Source organism: Phocoena phocoena, chromosome 16 (assembly GCF_963924675.1).
Source record: "Phocoena phocoena chromosome 16, mPhoPho1.1, whole genome shotgun sequence".
Taxonomy (NCBI): domain Eukaryota; kingdom Metazoa; phylum Chordata; class Mammalia; order Artiodactyla; family Phocoenidae; genus Phocoena; species Phocoena phocoena.
The window spans coordinates 19,501,606-19,525,953 of NC_089234.1; the positions used below are offsets into that span (position 1 = coordinate 19,501,606).

The following is a 24,348-nucleotide window of genomic DNA, read 5'->3' on the forward strand; positions in this document are numbered from 1 at the left end:
CGTGCGAGGATTTTTAACCTCTCGCGAGACTTTACCCGCCTCCTCTATTCCTCCTTCCAGTGCCCGGCTTTAGTCCTCTCCCGCTCGCCGCTGACCGAGGTATTCTTTTCCAGACCAAGTCGCCTAGTTGTCGCCGCGGAGCTTTTGCTTGCTGCTGCCGCTGTCGCAACCACCACTGGGCTGCTTTGTCGCGACCCCGTCCCGCCGCCACGCCCCCAGCCCCACACAAGGTAACAAACGCGATGAGGGAGAGAGTAAGGCCTCGCCGGGCTTCGGCCTCCCCCTAGTTGAAGCGGAGGCCTGAGGCCGAGGAGCGGGCCGCGCTGGAGAGGCCCGGGCGCCGGCCGGAGTGTCAGGAGCGCCGGCCTCCTCTTCCACCCAGAGTTGAGCCCTGAGCGGCCTCGGACGGGGTTGGGCTAGCCGCGGGAACCCAGCGGGTGGGGTTGGCATTTTAAGGACGCTCCGGGCCCTTCCGAGCCTGTTTGCGGGTGGGGCTCCGGCTCCGGGCGCCTCCGCTGGGTTCGTGTTTTCGGTTTCCCTGGAAGCTGTTTGAATTTCGAGGTCTGAAATGGTCGAGCAAGTTGTGGCGGACTTTGAGGTGTTGAGTGACCGAGGGGGAGCAGCCTGGCTTGCTCTAACCCTTTTGGAGTCCTTCCAGGCTGTGGTTGGACGGGGATTGTAAAACAGACGGGTCCTCGGAAACCCCGTATGTTTGCTAATAAAGCGAGAAAGAATTCTCTCCTACCTTACTTTCAGGAGAAGAATGAGCCAGATTGGTGAAAGACACGTTCCTTAGATTGCCTAAATAGGAGAGTATCAGTGCTGTTTCTTTCATTGCAGAAAATGCATCGTCAGTATTTAAGTGACTGGGTTTTTGCTCTGGATAAGAGTTTCTAAACGCATTCATACTAATTGAATAGCTCTTGTGGAGGGCTATTTGTGTAGTTAATCCAAAATCAGTTGGAATTGGTTTTGGAGGTATTTTTTAGTGCTTAAAAATCAGAAGCCTCAACTCTTTCAACAGTTTAGTGCCTTTTTTTTTTTTTGGTGACAATATAACAATCCTGTTAATTGAGCCTAACACAGTGCCTTCCCTGTTACAGGACTTCAAAGAAAATTAGAAGTTCTTCTTTTTCCTCTTACCTCTTGTTTTCTGTTTCTATATGGAATTTGTCTGACATGTTTATAATCATCAGAATACTTGAAGTTTGTGTTTGGCTCACAGCTTTTCTCTGAATTGAAAGTAAAGGTAGTAGTGATAAATGACGTTGCAGTGAGTTATAATAATGAGTTGGGAGCAAAATTGGTTAGGGTTGATTCAGGCAGACAGGGAAAATTATTTTTTATGGTTTGGTTCTTTTTGTTCCGTTTTCATGACCTTACTCTTTTTATTTTCTTCAGATGTCAGAGGATCTAGCAAAGCAACTGGCAAGCTACAAAGCTCAACTCCAGCAAGTTGAAGCTGCGCTGTCTGGAAATGGAGAAAACGAAGATTTGCTAAAATTAAAGAAAGATTTGCAAGTAAGTATGAGGGGACACTTACAGTTACATTGCTTGAAAAGAATATTTTTGTGTTTTACAAATGATCTATTGTTAAGAATCCGTGGGTATCCAGAACACCATTTGGAGGGAGTGTTTCACCCCTTGTGCGTACAAGTGTGTACGTACATAGGCATACATGGCTTCTAGGAGTAGGGTTGCTTCCTCAGTTTGTGTACATCAAAATGATTGAAGCATTGTTCTTTGTTAACGTCAACCTTGTATGCTCATATAATTTTAAAAAATAAGAGTTAACATTAGAAGTCATTGTCAAACTTTCTAGAGAAAGAGGTACATACAATTTTACAAGGAATAGCACTTCTGATTTTAAAGACCTGGAAAAGGAATTTTAGTTCAAAGGGTAACTAAAATTAAAGGAGGAAAATATAACCTGATTAAGATTCTTTTTAATGCCAAAAGATTCTTTGAAAATGAAATAGAGCACGCATGCCAGAGATCCTGTGTGTGTGTAACAGAGCTAGCTCTAGTGCCTTGTGTTGAAAACACATTATAAAAATACCTAAAGAGATGCTTGTTATCTGCATAAATGTTATATAATGTTTGAACTTAAGGCTAGGTTTTACATCTAGTTTTTGACACTTGTTAGCAACTTAAAATTAAACCAAATCTATGTGAGAAGGAGATCTTAATTTGTTCTTTTTGTTGTGGAGGGGCAGTAAGTATGAAACCTGCTTTTTAAAACTTGCTCTGGGGTTTTGAGACAAACATAAAGCCATGATAGTAAATATCTGTTATTTCTCAGAACAATAGGTTGATTAATAAAAATACCATATATAATACTTGTAAATATGTATGAGTTTTCATCTTAACAAATTTGTGAATTTAAAATTCTGAACCTGAGTTTTTGGAAAGTTTTAAAAGATGATTAGATGGTCTATGTTCACTGATTCAAAACAAAACTTGAATCATCTTCATCCTATCTAAGTAATCCTTTCCCTCCCTTTATATCATCCTCTTGCCCATTAAAATTATTAAATTTTAGGGATATTAGAACTGCAAACAAATGAAACTTACGTGAAATGGGGTCCAGATTCAGGATTCTGAAAGCGCTTACCTGGGCATAATTAAGATGAGTTAAATATTTTTGGGTTCAAATTCTGGATTTAGGATAGACTTTCATGAAGTTGCAATAGTATGTTATTTTTCTAAAAACACAGAAACCAGGGCCTCTCTTCAATACGTAGAAATCAGGCCAGTGGATTTCAAGGAGCCAGTCAAAAAGAAAAAGATGTTTTGGGAGCAATTTCTCCCACTCTCAGGCCAACTTTCTTCTTGCCTCAAGGAGAGAGCCTGGCATGCCCCCATCTCTCTGTCTCTCTCTCTTTTTTTTTTTTTAAACCCAACTTAAAAGCAGTGCTTTTTTTCTTTGAAGAAAATAAAACGTCATGTGCTAATGTTGTATATATTGCTTCCTGGGCAGTAGGAGGGAGGGGTATATGTGGAACTGGTGGAGCGGGGAGTTGGGAGTGAAGACTGTGAACATTATTATGAGGTAATAATGTTACAGAGTAAATTGTCAGAGCCTGGGCAGAATTGTCTTATTAGGACATGATCCATAGTGGAAATACTATTGGGAGAGAGACCATTGTAGTAGGCATTGTAGTAGCCAGGTAAATGGCTTACTTAGGGTTCAGTTAATAATGACCTGGGGGCCATTTATCTGTAAAATGTCCTGTTTTCTGTAACCATTTTGAAAAGCATTGTCCAATAGAAGTTTCTGTGGTGATGGAGATGTTCTGTATCTGCTGTGTAATATTATAGCCACTACCCACATGTGGCTGTTGAATATTTGGAATAAGACTAGGATGGCCGAAGAGCTGAATTTTAAATTTTATTTAAGTAGCCATATGTGGCTACCATATCAGATGGCACAGATTTAGAAGCATAAGTTCTAACACTTCAGTTAGAAATAATAGAGAATGTTTTTCCTGACCAGTCTTGACTTTGGATTCTTTTCCTCTTATTCTGTCATGGAAAAAAAAAATCATTTTGGTTACTAGAAATAGGTCTGTTTTGAATTGAAAACTTCTCAAAGGTGGAAGGCATCATTTAGGATTACATAAAATTCTGGAAAGTTTTGTGCTGTCTGCTTCCATCTAGTAATTGTTATCTCCATTGACTACAGCTACAGCTTCTATTTTGTCATAGGTTTTTTGTTTTTGTTTTTGCGGTACGCGGGCCTTTCACTGTTGTGGCCTCTCCCGTTGCGGAGCACAGGCTCCAGACGCGCAGGCTCAGCGGCCATGGCTCACGGGCCCAGCCGCTCCGCGGCATGTGGGATCTTCCCGGACCGGGGCACGAACCCGTGTCCCCTGCAGGCGGACTCTCAACTCCTGCGCCACCAGGGAAGCCCAGGTTTTTTGTGTGTGTGTTTGTTTTTTTTTAAAATCCTTTTCCTTCTCTGCATTCTGGGATGTACCTTGTGCCATTGATATTTAATCCTGCCTTTTATATTTGCTGAAGAATCTGTTCAGGCTGATGACTTGAGTTTGTGGCCTCCTTTATTTTCTTGTGTTCCTTTTATGGAATATCCTTAACTCTGGTTAAAAATTTGTTTGCCCTTTCATTTATGCAAAATGTTCTTCATTTTTTTCAGTGGCCCTCATTTGCCAGTAAGGCTTCTATGTTTATTTCTTTATATACTATCTTTCATATAAAGTTACTCAACAGGCAGCAGATTAATTTACTAAAGTCCTAATTGCCTTTCTTTTTTCACTTAAAAGAAGTGGGTTTAGTAAAATCCAGGCTAGCTAGTTGGCTAGCTCCCCAGGCAGTCTCTGATAATCACAAAAAATAGTCAATTTATTAGGCTGTTTGCTGAATACACTGGTTCTAAAGGAGGCAGGGGTCAAGTCACTTGTCTCATATGTTACAGTGGCTCTGCATCCCCGAAACGCCTTCCTTCAGTAAGCAGAGTGCTTGAGTGCACCCCCTTTGACCTGCTGATATGTAGATCACAACATCTGATGCTTCCTGGGATTGCCGATTACTGTAACTGCTGCCCATCTGTCAATGAAGGAGCAGTTTCAGAACTCAGACTTGGGGGAGGAAAAGTAATTAATGGTATGTACCTTTAAGAACTCCCTCATACATAAAATAGTTTCTCTAATACTTTGGTCCATATACACATGTGAAGAAAAAAAAAACCATTTAGAAGGGTCTTTATAGTTGTTGGGAGGGGTATGTAAAACATGGCAAAGTAAAAAGACAACTAGAGATAAATGCTCCAGATTTTTTAAAGTGTCATTTCAGGGCAGGACTCTGGAAATTATAACATGCACAGCTTTTCAGGACCCTTTTCTTTGGTGAAAATGTATTTCCTTATGAAAATATAGTGGGGAGATGTTTTATCCCAAGACAAGTAGAGTTCTAAATCTTGAGACCTACAAACACAGACTTTATGTTTGTGCTTTAGTAGTTAAATGATCCCTAGTTAAATGGAATTATTTAATGATAGGGATTGTATGGGCTCTTGAGTCAGGCTTATTGGATTACATTCTTGGCCCTAAAAGTGGTTAATTAAAAACAAGACTGGATAATTTACTCTCCTTCTTTGTGTAGTACATGATCTGTTTATTTGGAAGTTCTTTGCTTATTTGCAAAAGTTATGTGCAAAAGATTGTCTTATTAAAAAGTATTTGAATGGATATTTGGCACCTAATAAAGCTTTCATTAAAGATGTTAATCTACTGAATTTTTAATGTAAATCTGAGTCTTCTAGTTTTTTCATTCATAAAATTTTTTAATTAATAAAACTGATCTTTCTCCAAGGGCTTTAATAATCCTTTTTTTTAAGACTCAAATATAAGTTTTTAAGAAATAGCCAGGAAGATTTAAAATCTTTAGGAGAGAAGTAACATTAAACTTTCTTGTCTATTGAACCAGAGCTACTATTATAAAACCTCAATGGGAACCAGAAGAAACTCAATACAGAGTGCAACCTTGCTAATTTTTCTCCCAGAACATAATAATGTGATGTTTAAGGTATTTTATTTGCAACAGCAGAGGAACAGGTATGCAAGTTCTTAAAATAAATCAGATAAGGTGATGCATAATATGAGTCTTCATCAGAGTAAAAATATAGCAGATTGGTAGCAGAATCTATCAATTTGTTCTACTTCTTAAGTTTTTTAACCAGCCCTACTAAACACCTTTAAAGTCAGTAAGTGTAAGCCTGAGTTAGAAAATATATTTGCCACACAGAAAGGTTTTGCCTACCTGTGTGTGTTACATTTATTTTATTTTTTTCTTTTAAACGAAGCTGTGCTAATGTGCTTAACATTAAGGTATTGGGATATTTTAAATCTGACTTGGTAATTTGCTTACCCAAATGGGATAGGTTTTATAATAAATGAATAGAGACACTACTGTTTTTAAAATATATCTACAGTACTTTGGTAGAAATATGTATGAGCAGGAACATTTTTATTACTAATAAGGCTGCTTCAAGTGTTTGGGGGTTTTTGAGGGGGAGCTCACCTGTTGGCAGGCAGTTAATACGACTGCCAAGCAGTACCCTGTAAAAAGTGCAGTTGTGCGACGTACACGTGACAGTGATGTGAGAGAAAAGTGATCTTGAATCTAGGTCAGTGCCTTACAGTTGACTGTTTCTCATCTTTAGAGAGGTCTATTCAGCTAAAATAGGTGCTTAAAAGTAATGTACAGTGTAAATTCAAGTCTACCCTATTTCTGTTAGTATTTGAGGTTAATTAAATTGAAAGGCAACTGCCTGGGTTTAAATCCCAGCACCAGTGTATAAAATACTGTATCTCAGTTTCTACATGGGGATAATCACAGTATCTACATCATAGTATTGTTATGAACTGCAGATAAATCTTTGTAGAGTACTTAATGAGTGCTGTGTGGTATGAGAGCTGTTATCAAAAACTGAAAGAACTTGCTTGTTGAAAGTAGTTGACAATGTGAATTATAAAAATAAAGTTAATGGTTTTTGTTTTTTCTTTTTAGGAAGTTATAGAACTAACCAAAGACCTTCTGTCAACTCAACCTTCTGAAACGCTGGCAAGTTCAGACAATTTTGCTTCTACTCAGCCCACTCATTCATGGAAAGTAGGAGACAAGTGTATGGCAATCTGGAGTGAAGATGGACAGTAAGTGTAGAAAAAAAACTGTAACTATAACATGAAATAGTAAAGTACAATGGTAAGGTGATTTTAATCAGCTTGAACTACCCTATTTTAATCTTTCTATAATAGCCAATATGACTTATAGAACGAATTTGATTCTTGGGTGGTTACCATTAATACAGTTTAATTTTTAGCTTTAGGTTAAGTTTTAGGGCAGAAGAATGGCTTGGATCCTAGAGGAAATAAACATGAAAGTAGAGGAAAATGAATGGATATTAAAAAATATATAGTCTAAATTCTTTTTTCCTTGAATTGGAAATTGAGTAATGGTTGGTTATCTTAGACTTTTGTGAAGCACATATACTGAAATTATTCCTATAAGAAGTATCTTTTCTCAAAAGAGATTGACTAAAGCACATAAAGTAGACATGTAAGAGACTTCCTTGGCAATATTTTGGTTAGGACTTCCTTTTTAAAAAGCAGATGGCTAACTCCAGCCACTATTATCTTTGCCAAAGGGACATTTGATTATAGGAGTTTCATTTTAGACACATTGAATAGTTGAATCACTGCAGTATAAGTCTTGTAGGCTGAGTGCTAAACCTTTACTCACCTGCTTACAGCCATGATATCTTTACAGGTGTTATGAAGCGGAGATTGAGGAGATAGATGAAGAAAACGGCACCGCTGCAATCACTTTTGCTGGCTATGGCAATGCTGAAGTGACTCCACTGTTGAACCTCAAGCCTGTAGAAGAAGGAAGGAAGGCAAAGGAGGACAGTGGCAACAAACCCATGTCAAAGTAAGTGACTTTGACTTGAGCATTTTAAATGTAATCTTCCCCATTTGGGTACTTGAGATGTCTGCAGAATCTATACAGCCTAGACTAGAGTAAGAAACTTGTAATACTGTTTACCATTATTTTGAAGATTAGCAGTGTATGGTCAACATTGTCTATATATGTATGCCTAGGTAAAGTGAAGACATTTTGGTTCCCACTTAGGCATTTAATGAATAATTATTAAGAGGATTCTGTATATTGATACTTCTCACTAAACCAGGTTCTGGGTTCCATCACAGCAAAGAAGACCAAATTAGGCCTTGTCTTGACTGAGTTTATAGTCTAAAGAACAAACACATAATTAAAGAAGAACTTTAATAATAAAGTGTAAAAGTAATGGAGGGAACATAATGGTACTTTTAGGGAACAAAGAAAAGGTACCTAAACTGCATTTTAGTCATCAGGGCAAATTTCTTTGAGGAAATGATGTGTAAACTGAGATTTGAAAAGAAGAGGTGTTAGCCAGTTAATGAACTAGAAGGTATGATCTTGGGCAAGCTGCTTAACTTCTGTTTCCTCATCTGTGAAACAGGGACAATAGTATATGCCTTATGGGGTTGTAAGGATTAAATGACAGCATGAGTAAAACATGTAGCACAGTTCTTGACATGTAGTAAGATCTCACTCAGTAAATGTTTACATTTAAAGAAGAAACAAGGTAGGAACATAGAGGTAACAGAAAGAAACTCCTTTGGTAAAAACTTGGGGCTCAAGGGTGGGTGGTTTGACAAGAGATTAGAGAGGCAGAGGCCAGATCATAAAAAGCTTGAAAGCCACGGATGCATTTCAAGTAGAGAGGATCTGATGTGTTCAGATTGGAGCTTTCGAATGATTACTGGCAGCAGAGAGAAGGCAGCTACTGCTGTCATCCAGGTGTAAGATGATCGTGGACCTGAGCCCAGGGAGTAGCAGTTAAGGATGGACCCGTGTATAGTTTGAGAGGTATTTAAGAGATAGAATGAACAATTTTCAGTTCTGCATATTTGCCACAATTGGCTATCTTTTGGATTTGTCAAGAGTTTTCAAAACTTAAGTTGCTACATAAATATATTTGAATTTGGGAAAATTGTATCATCTATTAAAATAAACTTGGTTTAAGCATCCCAATAAGAAATATTGTAGAATAACGTGACATTTCTATTTTTAGTCTTTGGTATTTGTGTAAAAACCACACTTCATAGTAGTGATTTTATGATACAGAGGAGTCTAGATCATATAGCCTTTTTTTAAAGACCTCTTTCTTCGTCCTTCTTTTGGTGAGAAGTCAGTGTTAACAGACTGAGCAGAAATTATTGAGAGGGCTTTAGGCTCTGATTGGAAAACCCTAGTTGTTTTTGTTTTAAGAATTGTTAGCTATGATTTCCCTTTGTACTGCTGTGCTCTTCCAATCTACATGAAATAGTTTTATCTGCATTGAATCTCTTCATACAGTTTTTCCAAATGCAGCATATTACACTTGCTAACTGCCCATTTAACAATTGATACAGGTTTAGATAGCTTTTAATGTTGAAACTCCTCCTATGCCTAAAACACAACTGGCAGAAGCCATGTAAATGGCAAATTAAAAGTCATGGTTGAAATGTTTGATTAAATGGGTAATAGATTACTACACTTGCATTCAAAAGCTTCCAAGGATACTGTATATTTCAAATAACATTTATTTCTTAGTAGTCCTGAGTGATCGGCATTGATGTTAGCTTTTATTCGTGGGGTGAAGAATGTGTAAGTTCATTAGGTTTTGGGGTTTTTTTGGGGGGGCAGTGGTTGCACTGCTAAATATCTCTAAGGAAGTCATCTTTTAAATTTTAAGAGTTGACATTTACCTGTTCTGTCCACACAGAAAAGAAATGATTGCCCAGCAGCGTGAATATAAAAAGAAGAAAGCTTTGAAAAAAGCACAGAGAATAAAAGAACTTGAACAAGAAAGAGAGGACCAGAAGGTGAAATGGCAGCAGTTCAACAACAGAGCCTATTCTAAAAACAAAAAAGGCCAGGTTAGTAAATCCTTTAATCATACTTTGTAAATTTGCAAAGTGCAACTGTCATTAAAATAAAGTGAGCACAAAATAACTTTAAAATGAAAAAGGAGGTTCATAGATTTAACGAAATAGTAACTGGATCTTGAATTCAGAATCCTCTTTAATCTTCATTTTTGACTTACTGAAAAATATCTCCATTAGCCACTGTCTCTGCAGTGGAAGCACTGTGAATGAGTTTATACCAGGAATTACAAAAGATCTAGGTTATTTCCTTTTATTTTAATTTTTTTTAAATAAATTTATTTAAGTTATTTATTTTTGGATGTGTTGGTTCTTCATCACTGCACACGGGCTTTCTCTAGTTGCAGTGAATGGGGGCAGGCTTCTCGTTGCAGTGAATGGGGGCAGGCTTCTCACTGCAGTGGCTTCTCGTTGCAGAGCACGGGCTCTAGGCGCACGGGCTTCAGTAGTTGTGGCACGTGGGCTCAGTAGTTGTGGCTTGCAGGCTCTAGAGCGTGGGCTCAGTAGTTGTGGTGCATGGGCTTAGTTGCTCCGCGGCATGTAGGATCCTCCCGGACCAGGGCATGAACCCGTGTCCCCTGCATTGGCAGGCGGATTCCCAGCCACTGCGCCACCAGGGAAATCCCTGATTTCCTTTTATAAACTAAAATTTGAAAAATTATTTGTTATCTTACATACTGCTTAGAGTGTATTGAACCCTACCTGATTTGTTAACATGCCTTATGTTGGGTGTCACTAGTGGGTTTTATGAGCACTCAGGTTCCCTTGAGGTACTTTTCCTTATAGGTGTGTTTTGGAATTTTATTTTTTTCCAAAACTAATCAAGAATTGTTTGTTTCATTTCTCCTAGGTAAAGAGGAGTATTTTTGCTTCACCTGAGAGTGTAACTGGCAAAGTTGGAGTAGGAACTTGTGGAATTGCTGATAAACCTATGACACAGTATCAAGATACCTCTAAATACAATGTTAGGCATTTGATGCCTCAATAATCAGAAAAACTGTTGGATTTCATCTCTGCAGGGCTTTACATTTACCTTTTTATCCTTATATTTTTCTAAAGGTAAATTATTTGTTAGACGAGTAAGGAAGATACCATTGTTGTCATTGTTTGACTTCAGTAGAATGAAACTTGAAGAAATTGTATTTGATAACTGCTATTCATTTAAACTTTTTTCATTACTACTACCAGTTTCCTCAAAGTTTGTTGGGTAAAGCAACTTTTCTAGATAGATGCTGAGTAAATACAGCACTTAGGTTAATTATTGATCTTCCTAGTATCAGGCCCCCACTTAATGGATGGCATATACGTTTTGTAAGGTTCTAACTGGGAAGTTTCAGATGCTTTGAACTTGCCACATATTCTAGCAATTCACTGGAACATCAAGGCAAAATACCAACCTGCTAAAGAGAACTTCTCTTCATTTTTTTTTTTGTCTTCACCTTAAACCTAGCTGTTGCCCAGTTAACCTAAAAGTAGGTTAATTTGTAAATGGCAGAGTTTTTTTTGAGGTTTTTCTCAACTCGTTTCCTAAGCCTATTAGGCCATCTCTAAAATTGATCCAGCTCTGTATTCTTTTCATTGAATTTTAGTTTTATGTAAGAAACCATGTTTAGGACCAGCTACCTTTTCTAATGTTTTTTTTTGTTTTTGTACGTTTGCTTTCCTCCTGTGTTGATTTTCACTTATGGTAGTAGTACCATTTTTTGGATGTGTAATGTTTATATGAGAAAACAAAAAGCTGATGTATAGCCCTGTATACAATGTAGATACTATTTTTGTAAAAAAACGAGGCTAAATTAATGAACAAGAGTACCGAATGTTTCATCATTAAAAATTTACTGTATTTCTCGTGCATTAATCTGGCCATAATTTCCCTGTATATTATGTTCACATAGCTGAGTTTGTAATTTTTGTTAACTAGATCAAGTTGTCAGCATTTGTTGGTAAGTGAGCATCACAATTATCCTGAGTTGAGTTTAAGCCAAATGTATGCGTAGAAAAGGGTCTTCCTATTAATGGAAGATGGTGGTTTTTAAGAAGTGTGTTAATTTCAGTTTTTGTATGTTTAACTTTTATTAAATAAAGTGTTTTTAAAATCTCCAGGGTGTGTTAACAGAAAGGTGAAGTTAGCTGCCAGCATTGATATAATGATTAAGCATACATCATTTCCACAGGAAAGAATATTGAGTGTGTAATAAATGTTTCGATAAATCCTTATGTGTGCCTTATATTGGACATAAGAAATTGGAAAGGACAGACTAGTTTTATTTTAAGGGTTGTGCTTGCATAGGGGTGTTTGTAAATTTTTGGTAGAAGGGGAAAATAAAAATTTTTATTTCATTAAGAAAAAAAATTTTTTATTTCATGAATTTTAATTTTTTTGGTAAATTGAAGCTTTTTAAAAAATGTTTTTGGCCACGCAGCACGGCATGTGGGATCTTAGTTCCTGGACCAGGGATCAAACCTGTGCTGCCTGCAGTGGAAGCTCAGAGTCTTAACCACTGGACCGCCAGGGAAGTCTGGTAAATTGAAACTTCCAGGAGGACAGTGATGAGAGAGAATTCCTCGTGTCTCCATCTCCCTCCCAACTCAGGAGATCACTGTTGTTTTGTTTTTTTTGTTTCTCTCCCTGTAACTTATGGCCAAAGGGTAGAGCCCATACGACAGAATGAAAGGTGAAGTAGTTTTTCAATACAAGGCACAAATTACAGTAGAAAAGGAGCTACTTAGCCCGAAAAACTTCTAAATATACTAATGTTCTTGTTACCAGTATAACAAGCTTTAAATCAATGGTATCCTTAAAGGATTGCAAGGGAACCCTAGTAATTAAAAAGCACTGGAAGGAAATTTGGTATAACTCTGTGGCCATACAAAGTGGTTTTTGGTGAGATTATCTTGGTATGTTTGCTGGAGTAATAGTTCACCTGGTGTTTGTGTAGAGACTCGTGCCTCCTTTGACTCTATGGGCCTTCCTTTCCGCACATTAATTTTCCTGGAGGGCTTTGCAGTAGGAGGAGAGAAAAGGGGGAAATAAAAGTGGCCGTGTTGTAGAAAACATTTTTTAACAAATAGGCATATAGCATGAAGTCAAGAGCCTGTGTGTCGAAGACCTAGATGTGGTCCTTTGTAAAGTCCTGTTGTCAGGATGATGATAGTGTCTCTGGACTAAACTTAAAAATTAGGAATCCTGGGGGGACCTGTCTCATAGTGGATGCTGAAGTTGAGAAAATCTTAATGAGGAACATGATACCAATGGTATTTTACAGATGCAGGTGGTTAAGCTCTCAATATTCTAAAATCAAATATGATGCTTGGTCTATGAAGGTTTGTTATAAAATTTAATGTAGAGGTTACCCTCTTGTCAAGAAAGGAGACATGAAGCTCTGAAATGGACAGACTGAACCATACTTGATGTCCCCCATGTGGCTGTGGTTGCATTTGTCTTTTCTCAAAACTTGACATTTGACTTTGTTATTGGCTCTTTCTAGGAAAGTACAGTCCTAACACCCCCAAAACAATTTTAAATTTTAATATTAATCACAGATAACAGTGTTTTAATTAACATGTAGAAAAGTCATATTGGAAGAGCAAGGACTCTGGAGCCAGACTGCTGTGTTTGAATCCTGGCTCCCTCATTTATTATTTGTATGCATAATTCTCTGCCTCAGTTTTCTCAGCTGTAGAATTAAATTAATACGTTTCATTAGGTTGTAAGGATGAGTGAGTTAGTATGTGTGAAGTGTTTAGTAGAGTACCTGATATGTTGTAAGCACTATAGATAGAAGTGTTTGCTACTACCGTGCAGAGCTAATGATGACTATCTGATCTTTTTTCCTTAACTTGAATAACAATTCACATTATAATGGAAATAATACTATAGCTTATAATTGTGTTACTGAAATGTTACCAAATTACCAAAGTTCTAAGACATTAAGTAATCCTGGTAGAGGTTTAAATTTTTGAATTTGGGTTTGTTTCTTAGTGGGAAGGGGATTACACTCCTAATAAAAAAATCACTTTTTTTTTTAATTTAATTTTTATTTTTGGCTGTGTTGGGTCTTGGTTGCTGCGTGGGGGCTACTCTTTGTTGCGGTGCACGGGCTTCTCTTGTCGTGGAGCACGGGCTCTAGGCGCGTGGGCTTCAGTAGTTGTGGCACATGGGCTCAGTAGTTGTGGCTCGCAGGCTCTAGAGCGCAGGCTCGGTAATTGTGGTGCATGGACTTAGCTGCTCCGCGGCACGTGGGATCTGCCTGGACCAGGGATCGAACCCGTGTCCCCTGCACCGGCAGGTTGGATTCTCAACCACTGTGCCACCAGGGAAGCCCCACTCGTAATTCTTGATTAAGATTAATGAGGGATTCTTGGATCTGGGTCCTACCCCAGGCCTATCCAGGCCAAGGTATGTCTTGTTTTTTTGACAGACACCACATGCACCAGATGTGCATCCCTGGCTGAGCACCATGTTTTAGGTTAAATGTGAAAATGGTTGGGTTTTTGAAATGAAGGCAAAAATTTATAAGTGGCAATTTTCTGAGCCCAATTATGAGGACTTAGGCATCAAGCCAAAGGCATCAAGCCAAAGTGAAAATGCATCCATTTAATGTAACAACTCATTTTTTTAAATACTTGTTTTTTCACAACAAAGGATGTGCATGTGCATGCACGTGTGTGTTTCCATTACAATGCAGTTTTAATGCTCTGTCTGCCTTTAAAATAGCAAGGGAAAACCATGAAGTGACAAAGGAAACTCAGTTTTGTAAGTTGTGTGGTGTCTGTAGATTGTGATTATATAAGGTGAAAAATACCACTTGCAAATTAAGCGAAGTATTAGAGTTTTGATTTGGCTTTTTGCCTCAACTGGGTATTAACTGAGATATAAAAGAAGGAAGAAAATGTATTAAAGCCAACAAGGTTTTGTATTTGTTAAAATATTTAGAGTTCAATAAACATGTGCTGAATTGTATTAAGTATTTGTATTAAACTATGAAACAACCAGTTAGTATAAATGGTAATTTACAAGTTCAACAGTAAATGTAAACATTCTTTGTATCTAGGATTTTTGAGTTGCAAGTTAAACTGAATTTTTACTGCAGTGGAGAGAAAAAGCATAGCAGGTAAAATAACAGGTAATGCCATAGTTTAAACAAAACCAAAGCTATTGATTCCCCTTATACTATGATTTTTTTTAAAAAAGCGTACCTGTATAGTGGGTATAGACGTATTCTTAAGAAACATCTCAAGAGGTTCAGAAACCCGTAATACTGACATTCTAAGAATTTGTTCTGGCCTAGCCAAAAGTAGTAAAACAAAAAACAGATGAAGGTGTTATTCTGTGACGGTCCTCGCTTGCCTTTTCTGCCATTCAGCTTAAGTATATAAAGGTTCTTTCGTGGCCTTGAGTGGGGAAAAGCAGATCTGAGAATAATGCTGGGCTTGGGTTAGCTGACAGCTGAACTAACTAAAAATATCAAATTATGGCTACTTGTCATCTTTTAGTTCCCAGAAATAAAAACTGGCAATTTACTTCCACCAAGCACCTTACCAGTTCATTTTTACAAAACCAGTACGGACTTGTTACTGGAATTATTAAAATTGTAACTTGTTTCCCCAGTTAGTTTTTTTTAAGAGCACAGCTAAAGAAGCTATGGTTATTCTCATTGGGAGAAAAGGTTTGTTTTTTGTGTGAAGAGCTACTTCACACAAAAATCATGGTGGTTATTTTGCTGGCTCGTGATTTTCCTTTTTTGGTGAAACTGATGTGCTTTTGTTTTTTTCTCCTTTCAAGCCCTGTACTCACTTTAGCAAGATGCAGTGAATTTCTGACCAGAGAAACAAAGAATTCAGGCTTGGAGGAAACACTTGACTCTACATCCTGGGAAAACTAGAGCTGAAGCCTGAGATCTGTAGCTAGGCTAGTCTTTAATAGATGGTAATTGTCCCAATTGTTAATTGTTCAGAAGTATGCAGGAAGGAGGAGTAAGAGTAAGTATCCCTTTGGTTCTTTTGCTCAGAATTTTTCCCTCCAAAAGCCCTGTCAGGTTTAGTTGACCTAGCTTTCAGAGTGAGTGTGATGAAGCTGCTAATTTAGAAACAACTGACTTCTTAAATTTTTATTTCTTACATACATTTTGGAGAGATTTTATGGCTTTTATGTTTTTACAATGCTATTCTGTACCCTGGTATGAAAATCTAAAATATCCCAGTTATTGTCCTACTAGTAAAGAGTAAAAGCATTTTTCCATAGCTAAGAGTTTGAAAAAATAGAAAATATTCCAAAATTATAGGAAGTTGGCAGTACTTTAGAAGAGCTTCATTTAAGCCATTTCCCCTAATAATTACTATATAGAAAGGTAAAACAAACAACTGAAGCTGTCAGCCAGTACATCTATTTTGAACTACACTTATTATTTCCAAGAATCAGATGTATTCCAAAAGAAAACTAGTTTCCTGTTGGATCTGGTACCTAGGCCAATAAGATTTTCTTCATGGTGAGGTCAGCACTAAAATATTAACTAGGACACTCAATTTATTATGCAGTGGTTACTATCAGTGTATAACATACTCAAGCTCAGGCCCTTTCCTTTTTTTAGGAAGACCAGGTAATCACTAAAACCAATGATACATAAATCTTATAAAGCCTTTATTTAAAAGTTTCTATAGGATGTCAAAATTTACTTCTTACAATGTATAACCTGCCACAGAATTTTGTGAAAATGAACCATTTTATTAATAGTTTTATTCTGCAAGACCCAGAGTCAGAATAACTAAAATTCAAGATTAAGGATGAAGAGATTAGAAGGCTGCATTCATCAGAGGAAGTAGAGAAGTATAACACCTGTTAATTTCCTTCTGGCACTACATGCTCCTGGGCTGTGGTGGTGGCATGGATCCACGTGTCCACTTTTGTAATTCTTTTTTTTTTTTCTATTTTTATTCAAAGTCAAAAATTATTATCATCCTCATCAGTTCACTCAGTCTACATATATCAGTTTTAATCCTTAACAATCTTTCAAAATAGAGGTAGTATTTCTGTCAACTTCCAGGAGGAAACAAGTCTCCATGAAGAAATTTAGTATCTTGCCCAGGGTCCTTAGCGAATGTTAGAACTGCTATTTGAATGTAATCAAAATGCTTGTTCTTCCCCTATTCTCTTTTTGGAAGGGAGTGTGGAATTTTTGAGGTGGAAGGATAATAAAAGAAAAAGGGCAACTAGTTGCTTCTTCAAGTGGAAGAAAACAAACCCTCAAAAAACCCTTCCCCGAAAGGGTAGACCATTTCCTTGTGAGAAATGACCGGGGATGCAGTGTGGCTTTAGGTTAGAAGCCTTGCCTGAACAATCCTCATTGCCTTTTCAAATCCCTTCATAATGCTAAAAACTGTCATTGTTACGGCCCTAGAAAAGGCATTTCTGCTGGAGTTTCTCATACCTATTCTAATCAGAAACTAGAGTCGTAATGACTTCATCACAATCTTCTTTGGTAATATGCACAGAAATAGGATTTACCTGTACCTATTAATTTATCACTCAGACATTTTACATAGGGGGCAGTGTTAACTCAGGTTAGTAAAGACTAAATGGGAACTTACAGATTGGTTTTTAATTTGAATAATAGTAGAGTCAAAGGGATTCCCTAAAAAGTTATTTGGAGAACAGATAATTAGAATGACAAATGGCTTTGTTGTCCTACCTGAAGAAATTAAGATTATTGGGTACATTAAACCATCTGCAGTTAGGTTATGTGGAATTATCAGTCAAGAAGGCACCTGTTGTAAATTACTGAACAGGAAATGGCAATGATTAAACTGCCATTAATTCAGACCACTGAAGTGGTATAAACAGACATTTAAGGAGATAGTTGCCTCAAGATATGGATGCTCATTCATATTTTTTCCTTCATAGCAAAGGGCGGTACAAAAAGCACTCGTGTGTTCTTCATTCACAATTTTTATTTCTTGCAGTTAACTTTTTGTATCTTCAAAGTCCATTTGTCTTTAAAAAAAATTAATACTTATTCATCATACAATCCATCCCCCTCCCCCAAGGAAAACAAATTCAGGGAAGGAGTAATTTAGGGGGCAGTTGAAATAGGTACTATAGGTTCGTGACAAAGGCTTCCCAGCCCACCATCCTGTACATATACAACAAAATTGCAGCACCTCAAGTTCACCTAAATGAAGTCCCAAATTCCAGCCCTCGGCAAGTGATGCAAGTGAATGCCATGGGAATTACAAAATGGAAGCTCTGTCACTGGCTTCCATTTATTTTCCATGGTAGTTAGCAGAGTCTTCAAACTGTCTCCTTTGGGAAAGTCAAAACAACATTTTGACCTGGCCAGGAGTAATTATAAATGAAACCAGAAATAATTTACCTGGGCCACAGAAATGAATTTCTTTTATCATGTTTTTCATTAAGTCCCCAGCACCTGAAGTAGCAAGTTCTAATAATGGGCTTCTAAAGGCATGCAGTTTTTCACACATCTACTTCAAAGAATTTCTTCCACTCAAACATACCACAGTCAAGGACAATATTTTTGGAGGCACGGGAAGAGCACAAGAACAAGTAAGTATATGATGAGGCCTTGTGTATGACCAAGATGGTTCACTTCATATATAGAAGCAGTGAGAGCTGTTAAAAGTGCTACTTACAAAGGATGGTCTAACATTACACACACAACTGCACTGCTAAATATGGTTGTCTTTATTTTCTTTTTCCTTGCCCAGCCCTATCTAAACAAAATAAAACTACAGGACTGAAATTAACCCATTAAAATCAGCAATAAGTTATGAAAATCATAAAGCTTTTTTTTTTCTTTTTTAAGTAATTAAGGGTAGTTAAATTATTTAAAGTATACAAAGTCCAAAGAGCCAGGGTAAGGTCTCCAAGGCTTCCTGGGGTGAGGGAGAGGGCCAGGGGAGAACCTGGGAGTTTGAAAGACAAAAAGGGAACACGTGACATCAAAGTGCAGGCTAGAATTTCACTTAAAATAACATTTCTGAAAATATTGACAAGAGCAACAATAGCACCTGCACAATGGGATTGTGAGGGAGAGAGACTGCCTGTAGGAAAACAGAAGCAAATCTTTACATTAAAATGAGACAAGTGCCGAACTTAACTATGTTAACTATGATAGTATGTCTACTATAGATATCAGATGGTTAAAAGATGGTAAAAGATAATGATTCTAAAAGAAAACAAAAACAGCATTGACCTTTTTTCTACTTAGCCCAGACCTCATTCATTTTGTGCACTATAAAGAGTGAGGTGTGAGGTGTTTTATCATTATCAAATGCTGCATCAAAATAGATGATTTTTTTCCCATGTGTTTTTCACTATAAAAGACGTCTATGTTTTTTATGGACAAGCTTTAAAAAGATGTCATTTTGGTTTTCAACACATACAAACAGTTATCAAAATCTGAAATAAAAATGCTGCCATGGCTCAGACCTTGGCCTGCTAATCTGTGTGCACAACTCTTCTGGCCACGCAGACACAGAGGCACATGGAGCTTTTTCCTTCTGGCCCTTCTATCCGAACTCAGGCCCCGTGTGGTAGAGGGTGTCATGCACACAGACCCAAGGGCCTAAGGGCAGCTGACTGTAGAGCTGGCGGTTGGGTGCCCTAGTGCTAACAATGCTGGATAAGGTTAGCTTGCTTAGCATGGAATCCAACAGAAAGCTGAGCTGCATGATGATCCCTTTCAAAAGGCTTCATGGGAGTCTCTCCTTTTGCAGAGCATGAAATGAGCTTTTTTTTTAAAGAACTGATCATCCACAGGCTTCATGAGAAGCTGTCCCAGGCTTGAGTTTTAATAGTTCTTTAGCTATCCAAGATTAATGCCTGATTATCTTGTCTTGTCATTACTGTAGGTTTGATTTTTGTTTTTAGGACCAAAAAAGCTCAGGAAGTGTTCATAATCCCATCCTTAAATGTGTCTACTCAATCAATGTAGTATGAGCAAACTTGAAAAGAAAAAGAGGATGGAATCTCCAATGTCCTCTTTCAAGTCAACTAAATCAAATCGAGAAAATTTCACACATTTTCTGCTGCCATTAGAAACTGATTCTCAGATATGAATATTAGAATATTTGTTCTGCTGAGGAGCCTCTGCTCCACTTTTTGCTAAGTATTTGCTTAAACAGAGGTCTCTTGACCCTTCCATTCAAGTATAGTTTTGTTTAGCTTTAAAGAGGAGACTGCATCATGAACCCAATTTAAGAGATTGTTTGGATTGAACTGGCCCAGTGAATATTTTGCCCTGCACTGTTATGTCATGCTGGGTTCTAGGAAGTGAACGAAAGTTTGACACTGGCACTGGAGTAACCCTCGTCACTCCCAATACTCTGCAGGCTGCTGTGGTCATCAATGTCACTGATGCTGGTGGTACTGATATTGTCCACTTCTCCATGGGAGAACTCTGTGCTTTCAACATCCACTTCAATCTCCTCTGCCAAAGGGAAAAAAGGAAGAATGTTAGTAATCTAGTATACGTGCGCCTTCAAGAACAGGGGGGCATGAGGAAAAGAAACTACTTTTTGTAGTATAAACTGTTATACAAACTATTATCAGTGATCTCTGAAGAACAGAAGGTCCCAAAGATTGAGAGACACAGGGATATATTTTACAAGGGAAATGTCTGGTATACAGTGGTGGTCTCAATTTAAGCAGCAAGTTTACTAAAGCCTTTGACACCAGTCCGTCTAGACCTTCCACCAAAAGCACTTGACCTATTTGGGAATTAGTGCTTAATATTAAAAGATCCCAACCCCAAGTGGTTTAACAACATTTGTTTTGCATTAAACTAGAAACTAATTCTCAGTGATCTTTATTAAGCAGAGTTGTCTTCAAGGGGGAAAAAAGCATAAACTGAATACAGGTGAACTAGAAAATGTATCCATCCGGGCCTTTGGTGGTATTATTTTACAGATAGTTCTAGGTATTATTTTACAGATAGACTTCTAGGATTCATCATAAAGATCTCTGACTATTCAGTAACCAAAATTAGCCAGTCATTATAAAGTGGACTCTGAGAGATTTGTCTTCAATTAAATTCTCTTGCATCACATATAGCTTGAAATGAGGGCATGAGTCTTAAAAGTCTCTGGATTATAGTGAGAGCTATAGTAAAGATTACAGTAAAGGCATTTTATTTTAATACTGGTGGTATTTAACTTTACTTCAAAAACCAAACATGATTTAAAAAAATCTAAATACATATATGACCCAGCTATGTATAGATATTTTAATTGTTAAATACTATATATACAATCACCAATAATATATAAAAAGCAATACACATTTTTTTTTTAAAGGCAGTTGAAAGACCACTTCCTCCCATAACAGACAGGATGAACTCAATATTCTTCAATTCTCTTAAAACAAACTCAAAGCCTGATGTTTCACATTTGGCACTGATTTTAGCTATTCACACTGATCACACAATCACTTTAGGAAACAGATTCTAGCTGAGCGCAAGAAGACAGAGTAAGTTATTTTAAAGAGCATAATTTTCAAAAGGGCTTGTTGCTTCTAAAAGTTCTAGCAATCTGTTTTTGTTTTTGTGGTACGCGGGCCTCTCACTGTTGTGGCCGCTCCGGATGCACAGCCTCAGCGGCCATGGCTCACGGTCCTAGCCGCTCTGCAGCATGTGGGATCTTCCTGGACCAGGGCACGAACCCGTGTCCCCTGCATCGGCAGGCGGACTCTCAACCACTGCGCCACCAGGGAAGCCCTAGCAATCTGTTTTTACAATGTAGGCAGTTGTCCAAACAGGCTGTACAAATAATCCTGTGAATTCATAACTATTTGTTTCATATCCATAATGCTTCACAGGCTATTTAGTGTTTCCCAGTATCACAGAACACTCATCCAACCTACATTAGGGAAACAAAATCAAGACACCCTATCCAACAGAGCATGCTAAACTCAAAACAAAATATAATGAGAGACTGTTCTAGCCAAAATGGACTAGAGATGTTACTAAAAAAGTTCCTGTAACTCTGGGAAAGAGAGCTGCCAGAGAAGAACAAGAGTGGTACTTGGTAAGGTACTTGCACTTTGGGAATACTAAAAAAAATGAGAACATTTATAATGATGAAAACATGCCCTCTCTCTGCAATTTGGAGGTGGGGTGGGTACAAGGAGGTACCCACTTTTTGGTTATTTGAGGGTAACCAAAAAAGTTGATGAGGAAATATTCTTCTTTAAAGAAGAAAAAGTTAATAAACACAAGAAGAATGATAGAATTAGAAAATCACTATTTTGTAACACCGAATGAAATATTGATTGAGCAACAATCATCAATGACCGTTAAAACTATTAAGTGAAAGGTTGATAAATCTGCATAAAAGATGACATCACCTGAACCCACTGACCAATGTTATCACTATCATGGGACAATCAAAAATAACACTGATGCAACAGGAAGTACACAGCACCACCCATGAAGTATTCTTGCCTCAAAAAAGAACATGAATTTAATCATGCCCCTAGATCTACCAACCAGTTTACAAGAAATATGAGGGACAGAACATGTTAAATGCCACCATGAGGATTCATTCAGCCAAATCTAGAATGTGGGAAACTCTATAAGAAAAATGGCCCAGTTTCCCAGGTTCTACAAGAAATAATTGGCACTGAAAAAAAAAGTGGGAAAGGGAAAACTATTATAGATTAGAAGTACAGTTGACCCTTGAACAACTCAGGGGGTTAGGGATGCCAACTCTCCACAGAGTCAAAAATCTGAGTCTAGCCTTACAGTCAGCCCTCCCTAGCTGCAGATTTAACCAATCATGGATCATGTAAGTGCTGTAGCACATATTTATTGAAATACATCGACACATAAGTGCACCTGTGCAGTTCGAATTTGTGTTGTTCAAGGGCCAACCGTACTTTAAAAAGTACAAACAAATGTAATGTAGACTTTGTTTGGGTTCTAATTCAAACATACCAGGGCTTGCCTGGTGGCACAGTGGTTGAGAGTCCGCCTGCTGATGCAGGGGACAGGGGTTCGTGCCCCGGTATGGGAAGATCCCACATGCCGCAGAGTGGCTAGGCCCGTAAGCCATAGCTGCTGAGCCTGCGCGTCCCGAGCCTGTGCTCCGCAACGGGAGAGGCCACAACAGTGAGAGGCCCGTGTACCGCAAACAAACAAACAAACAAACAAAAACCATACCAATGGTAAGATGCCATTTTTGAGAAAGTCTATCAGACACTGGGTATTAGATGACACCAAATAGGATTATCTGATTTTATTCATTTTGTGGGATATTATAATAGTATTATATTTTTAAAGTCCTATTTATTAAAGATACATATTGAAGTATTTAGGAACAAAATGATAATGTTACCTGAAATTTAATTTTAAAAAACTCCAGAAAAAATGGTGAGGAAGTAAGGGTAGTAGAGAACAGGTAAAACAAGAATGACAAAATGTTGACAGCTGTTCAAGCTGGATGACAGGTACATGAGAGTTCATTACTTGATTTACTTCTGTGTATGTTTAAAAATTTCCATAATACAAAATCAAAAGGAATTTTACAAAATTTTCTTTTTTTGTTTTAGAATCCTCAAAATCTTGTGAGCTCTACTTAAAGTTCACCTCTGGGATCTTTTATTGTGGTGTGAGGCCTCATGTAGTGGGAGCTACAGATGAGCAGATCAGTAAGATTCAAACAATTTCTTTTCTGGTGGTTTTTTGTTCTTTAATTCTGCCAAAGACAAATGTTCTGGGGCAAATGTAAAGAGAAATGTGAAGGGCATGGTACTTTAAAATATAGATATAAAAATTAACATCACCAGTAATAAAACATGTCAACATAATATATCTTCCTGATACAATGAATTGAGAAGGGCACAACATCACTTCTGTGATATTTCTTCCCCCAAATGTATAATACCTCAATCTAATGAAAAACATCAGACAAACCCAAATTGAGGAACACTGCATAAAATAACTGACCAATATTCTTCAAATGTGTCATGGTCATGAAAGAAAGACTGAAGAAATATCTAATGTAGGATACTGCACTGGATCCTGGATCAGACAAAGGACATTATTGGGGAAAGTGGTGAAATTTGAATAAGGTTTATAGATTAATTAATAGTACTGCATGAATGTTAATTTCCTGGTTTCAATAACTATTATGGTTACATAAGATATTAACATTAGGGGAACCTGGGTGAAGGGTATATGAGAACTCAACAATTTTCTACAGAAAACTTACAACTTTTAAGTCTAAAATTGTTTCAAAGTGGAAAATTTTCAATATACATATAATCAAGAAAAAAAATTCTATAATTCATACAGGCATTGCTAGACAATGTTGTGACTACATAAAATGTAGAATGCTACATTCAATGTTGGCAAAAAAGGAAGCAAATACAATGCCACCCAACCTCCCCTCTCTAAATTCAGATACAGGGATGCTGTGTTTCATTAGCAAAGAAGCTCACTGCCTACCTCGCTCTGAATCAGAACGATCTGAAGAAATAGTTGATCCAATGCTGTCCATTCGTATTCGTTCCATCTCTTGAGGACCCTGCAGCTGTTCCAGTCGCCGCTTTAAAAATCTCTGTTCTCGTTCCAAATTCTCTAGCTGGTGCTGGCTCTTCCTTTCAGCTTCTTCAAGTTTCTAAAATGATAAGTTTGTGTGAGGTACAGTACAAACAATAAAACTGATTCCTGCCTAACATCTCAAAAGATTTCTTCTTTGACAGAGAAAACATGAATGACTATACATGTGTGTGTATACATAAAAACATACATAAGTATATATTTTTTAAACATGAAATATAGTTATTTCTTCACTGTGTGTGTGTGTGTGTGTGTGTGTGTGTGTGTGTGTAATGAATGCTACATTA

The 24,348-nt window shown here is 37.6% G+C and overlaps 2 protein-coding genes across 4 annotated transcripts in view; one reads left to right on the plus strand and one right to left on the minus strand.

Annotated features, from left to right (window-relative positions):
- Positions 1 to 1,401: 1,401 nt before the first annotated feature.
- On the plus strand, positions 1,402 to 11,588 carry SMNDC1 (survival motor neuron domain containing 1). The gene is made up of 5 exons (XM_065894334.1): positions 1,402 to 1,521; positions 6,529 to 6,671; positions 7,288 to 7,449; positions 9,329 to 9,482; positions 10,339 to 11,588. Exons 1-5 carry the CDS (start codon positions 1,402 to 1,404, stop codon positions 10,474 to 10,476), a joined length of 717 nt encoding a protein of 238 aa, XP_065750406.1. The 3' UTR covers positions 10,477 to 11,588.
- Positions 11,589 to 17,420: 5,832 nt separating this feature from the next.
- The window catches only part of MXI1 (MAX interactor 1, dimerization protein), a 102,572-nt gene continuing 95,644 nt past the window's right edge, over positions 17,421 to 24,348 (minus strand). For 2 of the 3 annotated variants that reach the window (XM_065894198.1, XM_065894196.1), the window contains 2 exons: positions 23,948 to 24,119; positions 18,166 to 19,933 (listed from right to left, as the gene is read on the minus strand). In XM_065894198.1, coding sequence (XP_065750270.1) covers positions 19,770 to 19,933; positions 23,948 to 24,119 — 336 coding nt within the window. In that variant the 3' untranslated portion in view covers positions 18,166 to 19,769. Of the gene's footprint in view, positions 19,934 to 23,947; positions 24,120 to 24,348 lie in introns of all 3 variants that reach the window. The other variant, XM_065894195.1, reaches the window with a different exon arrangement.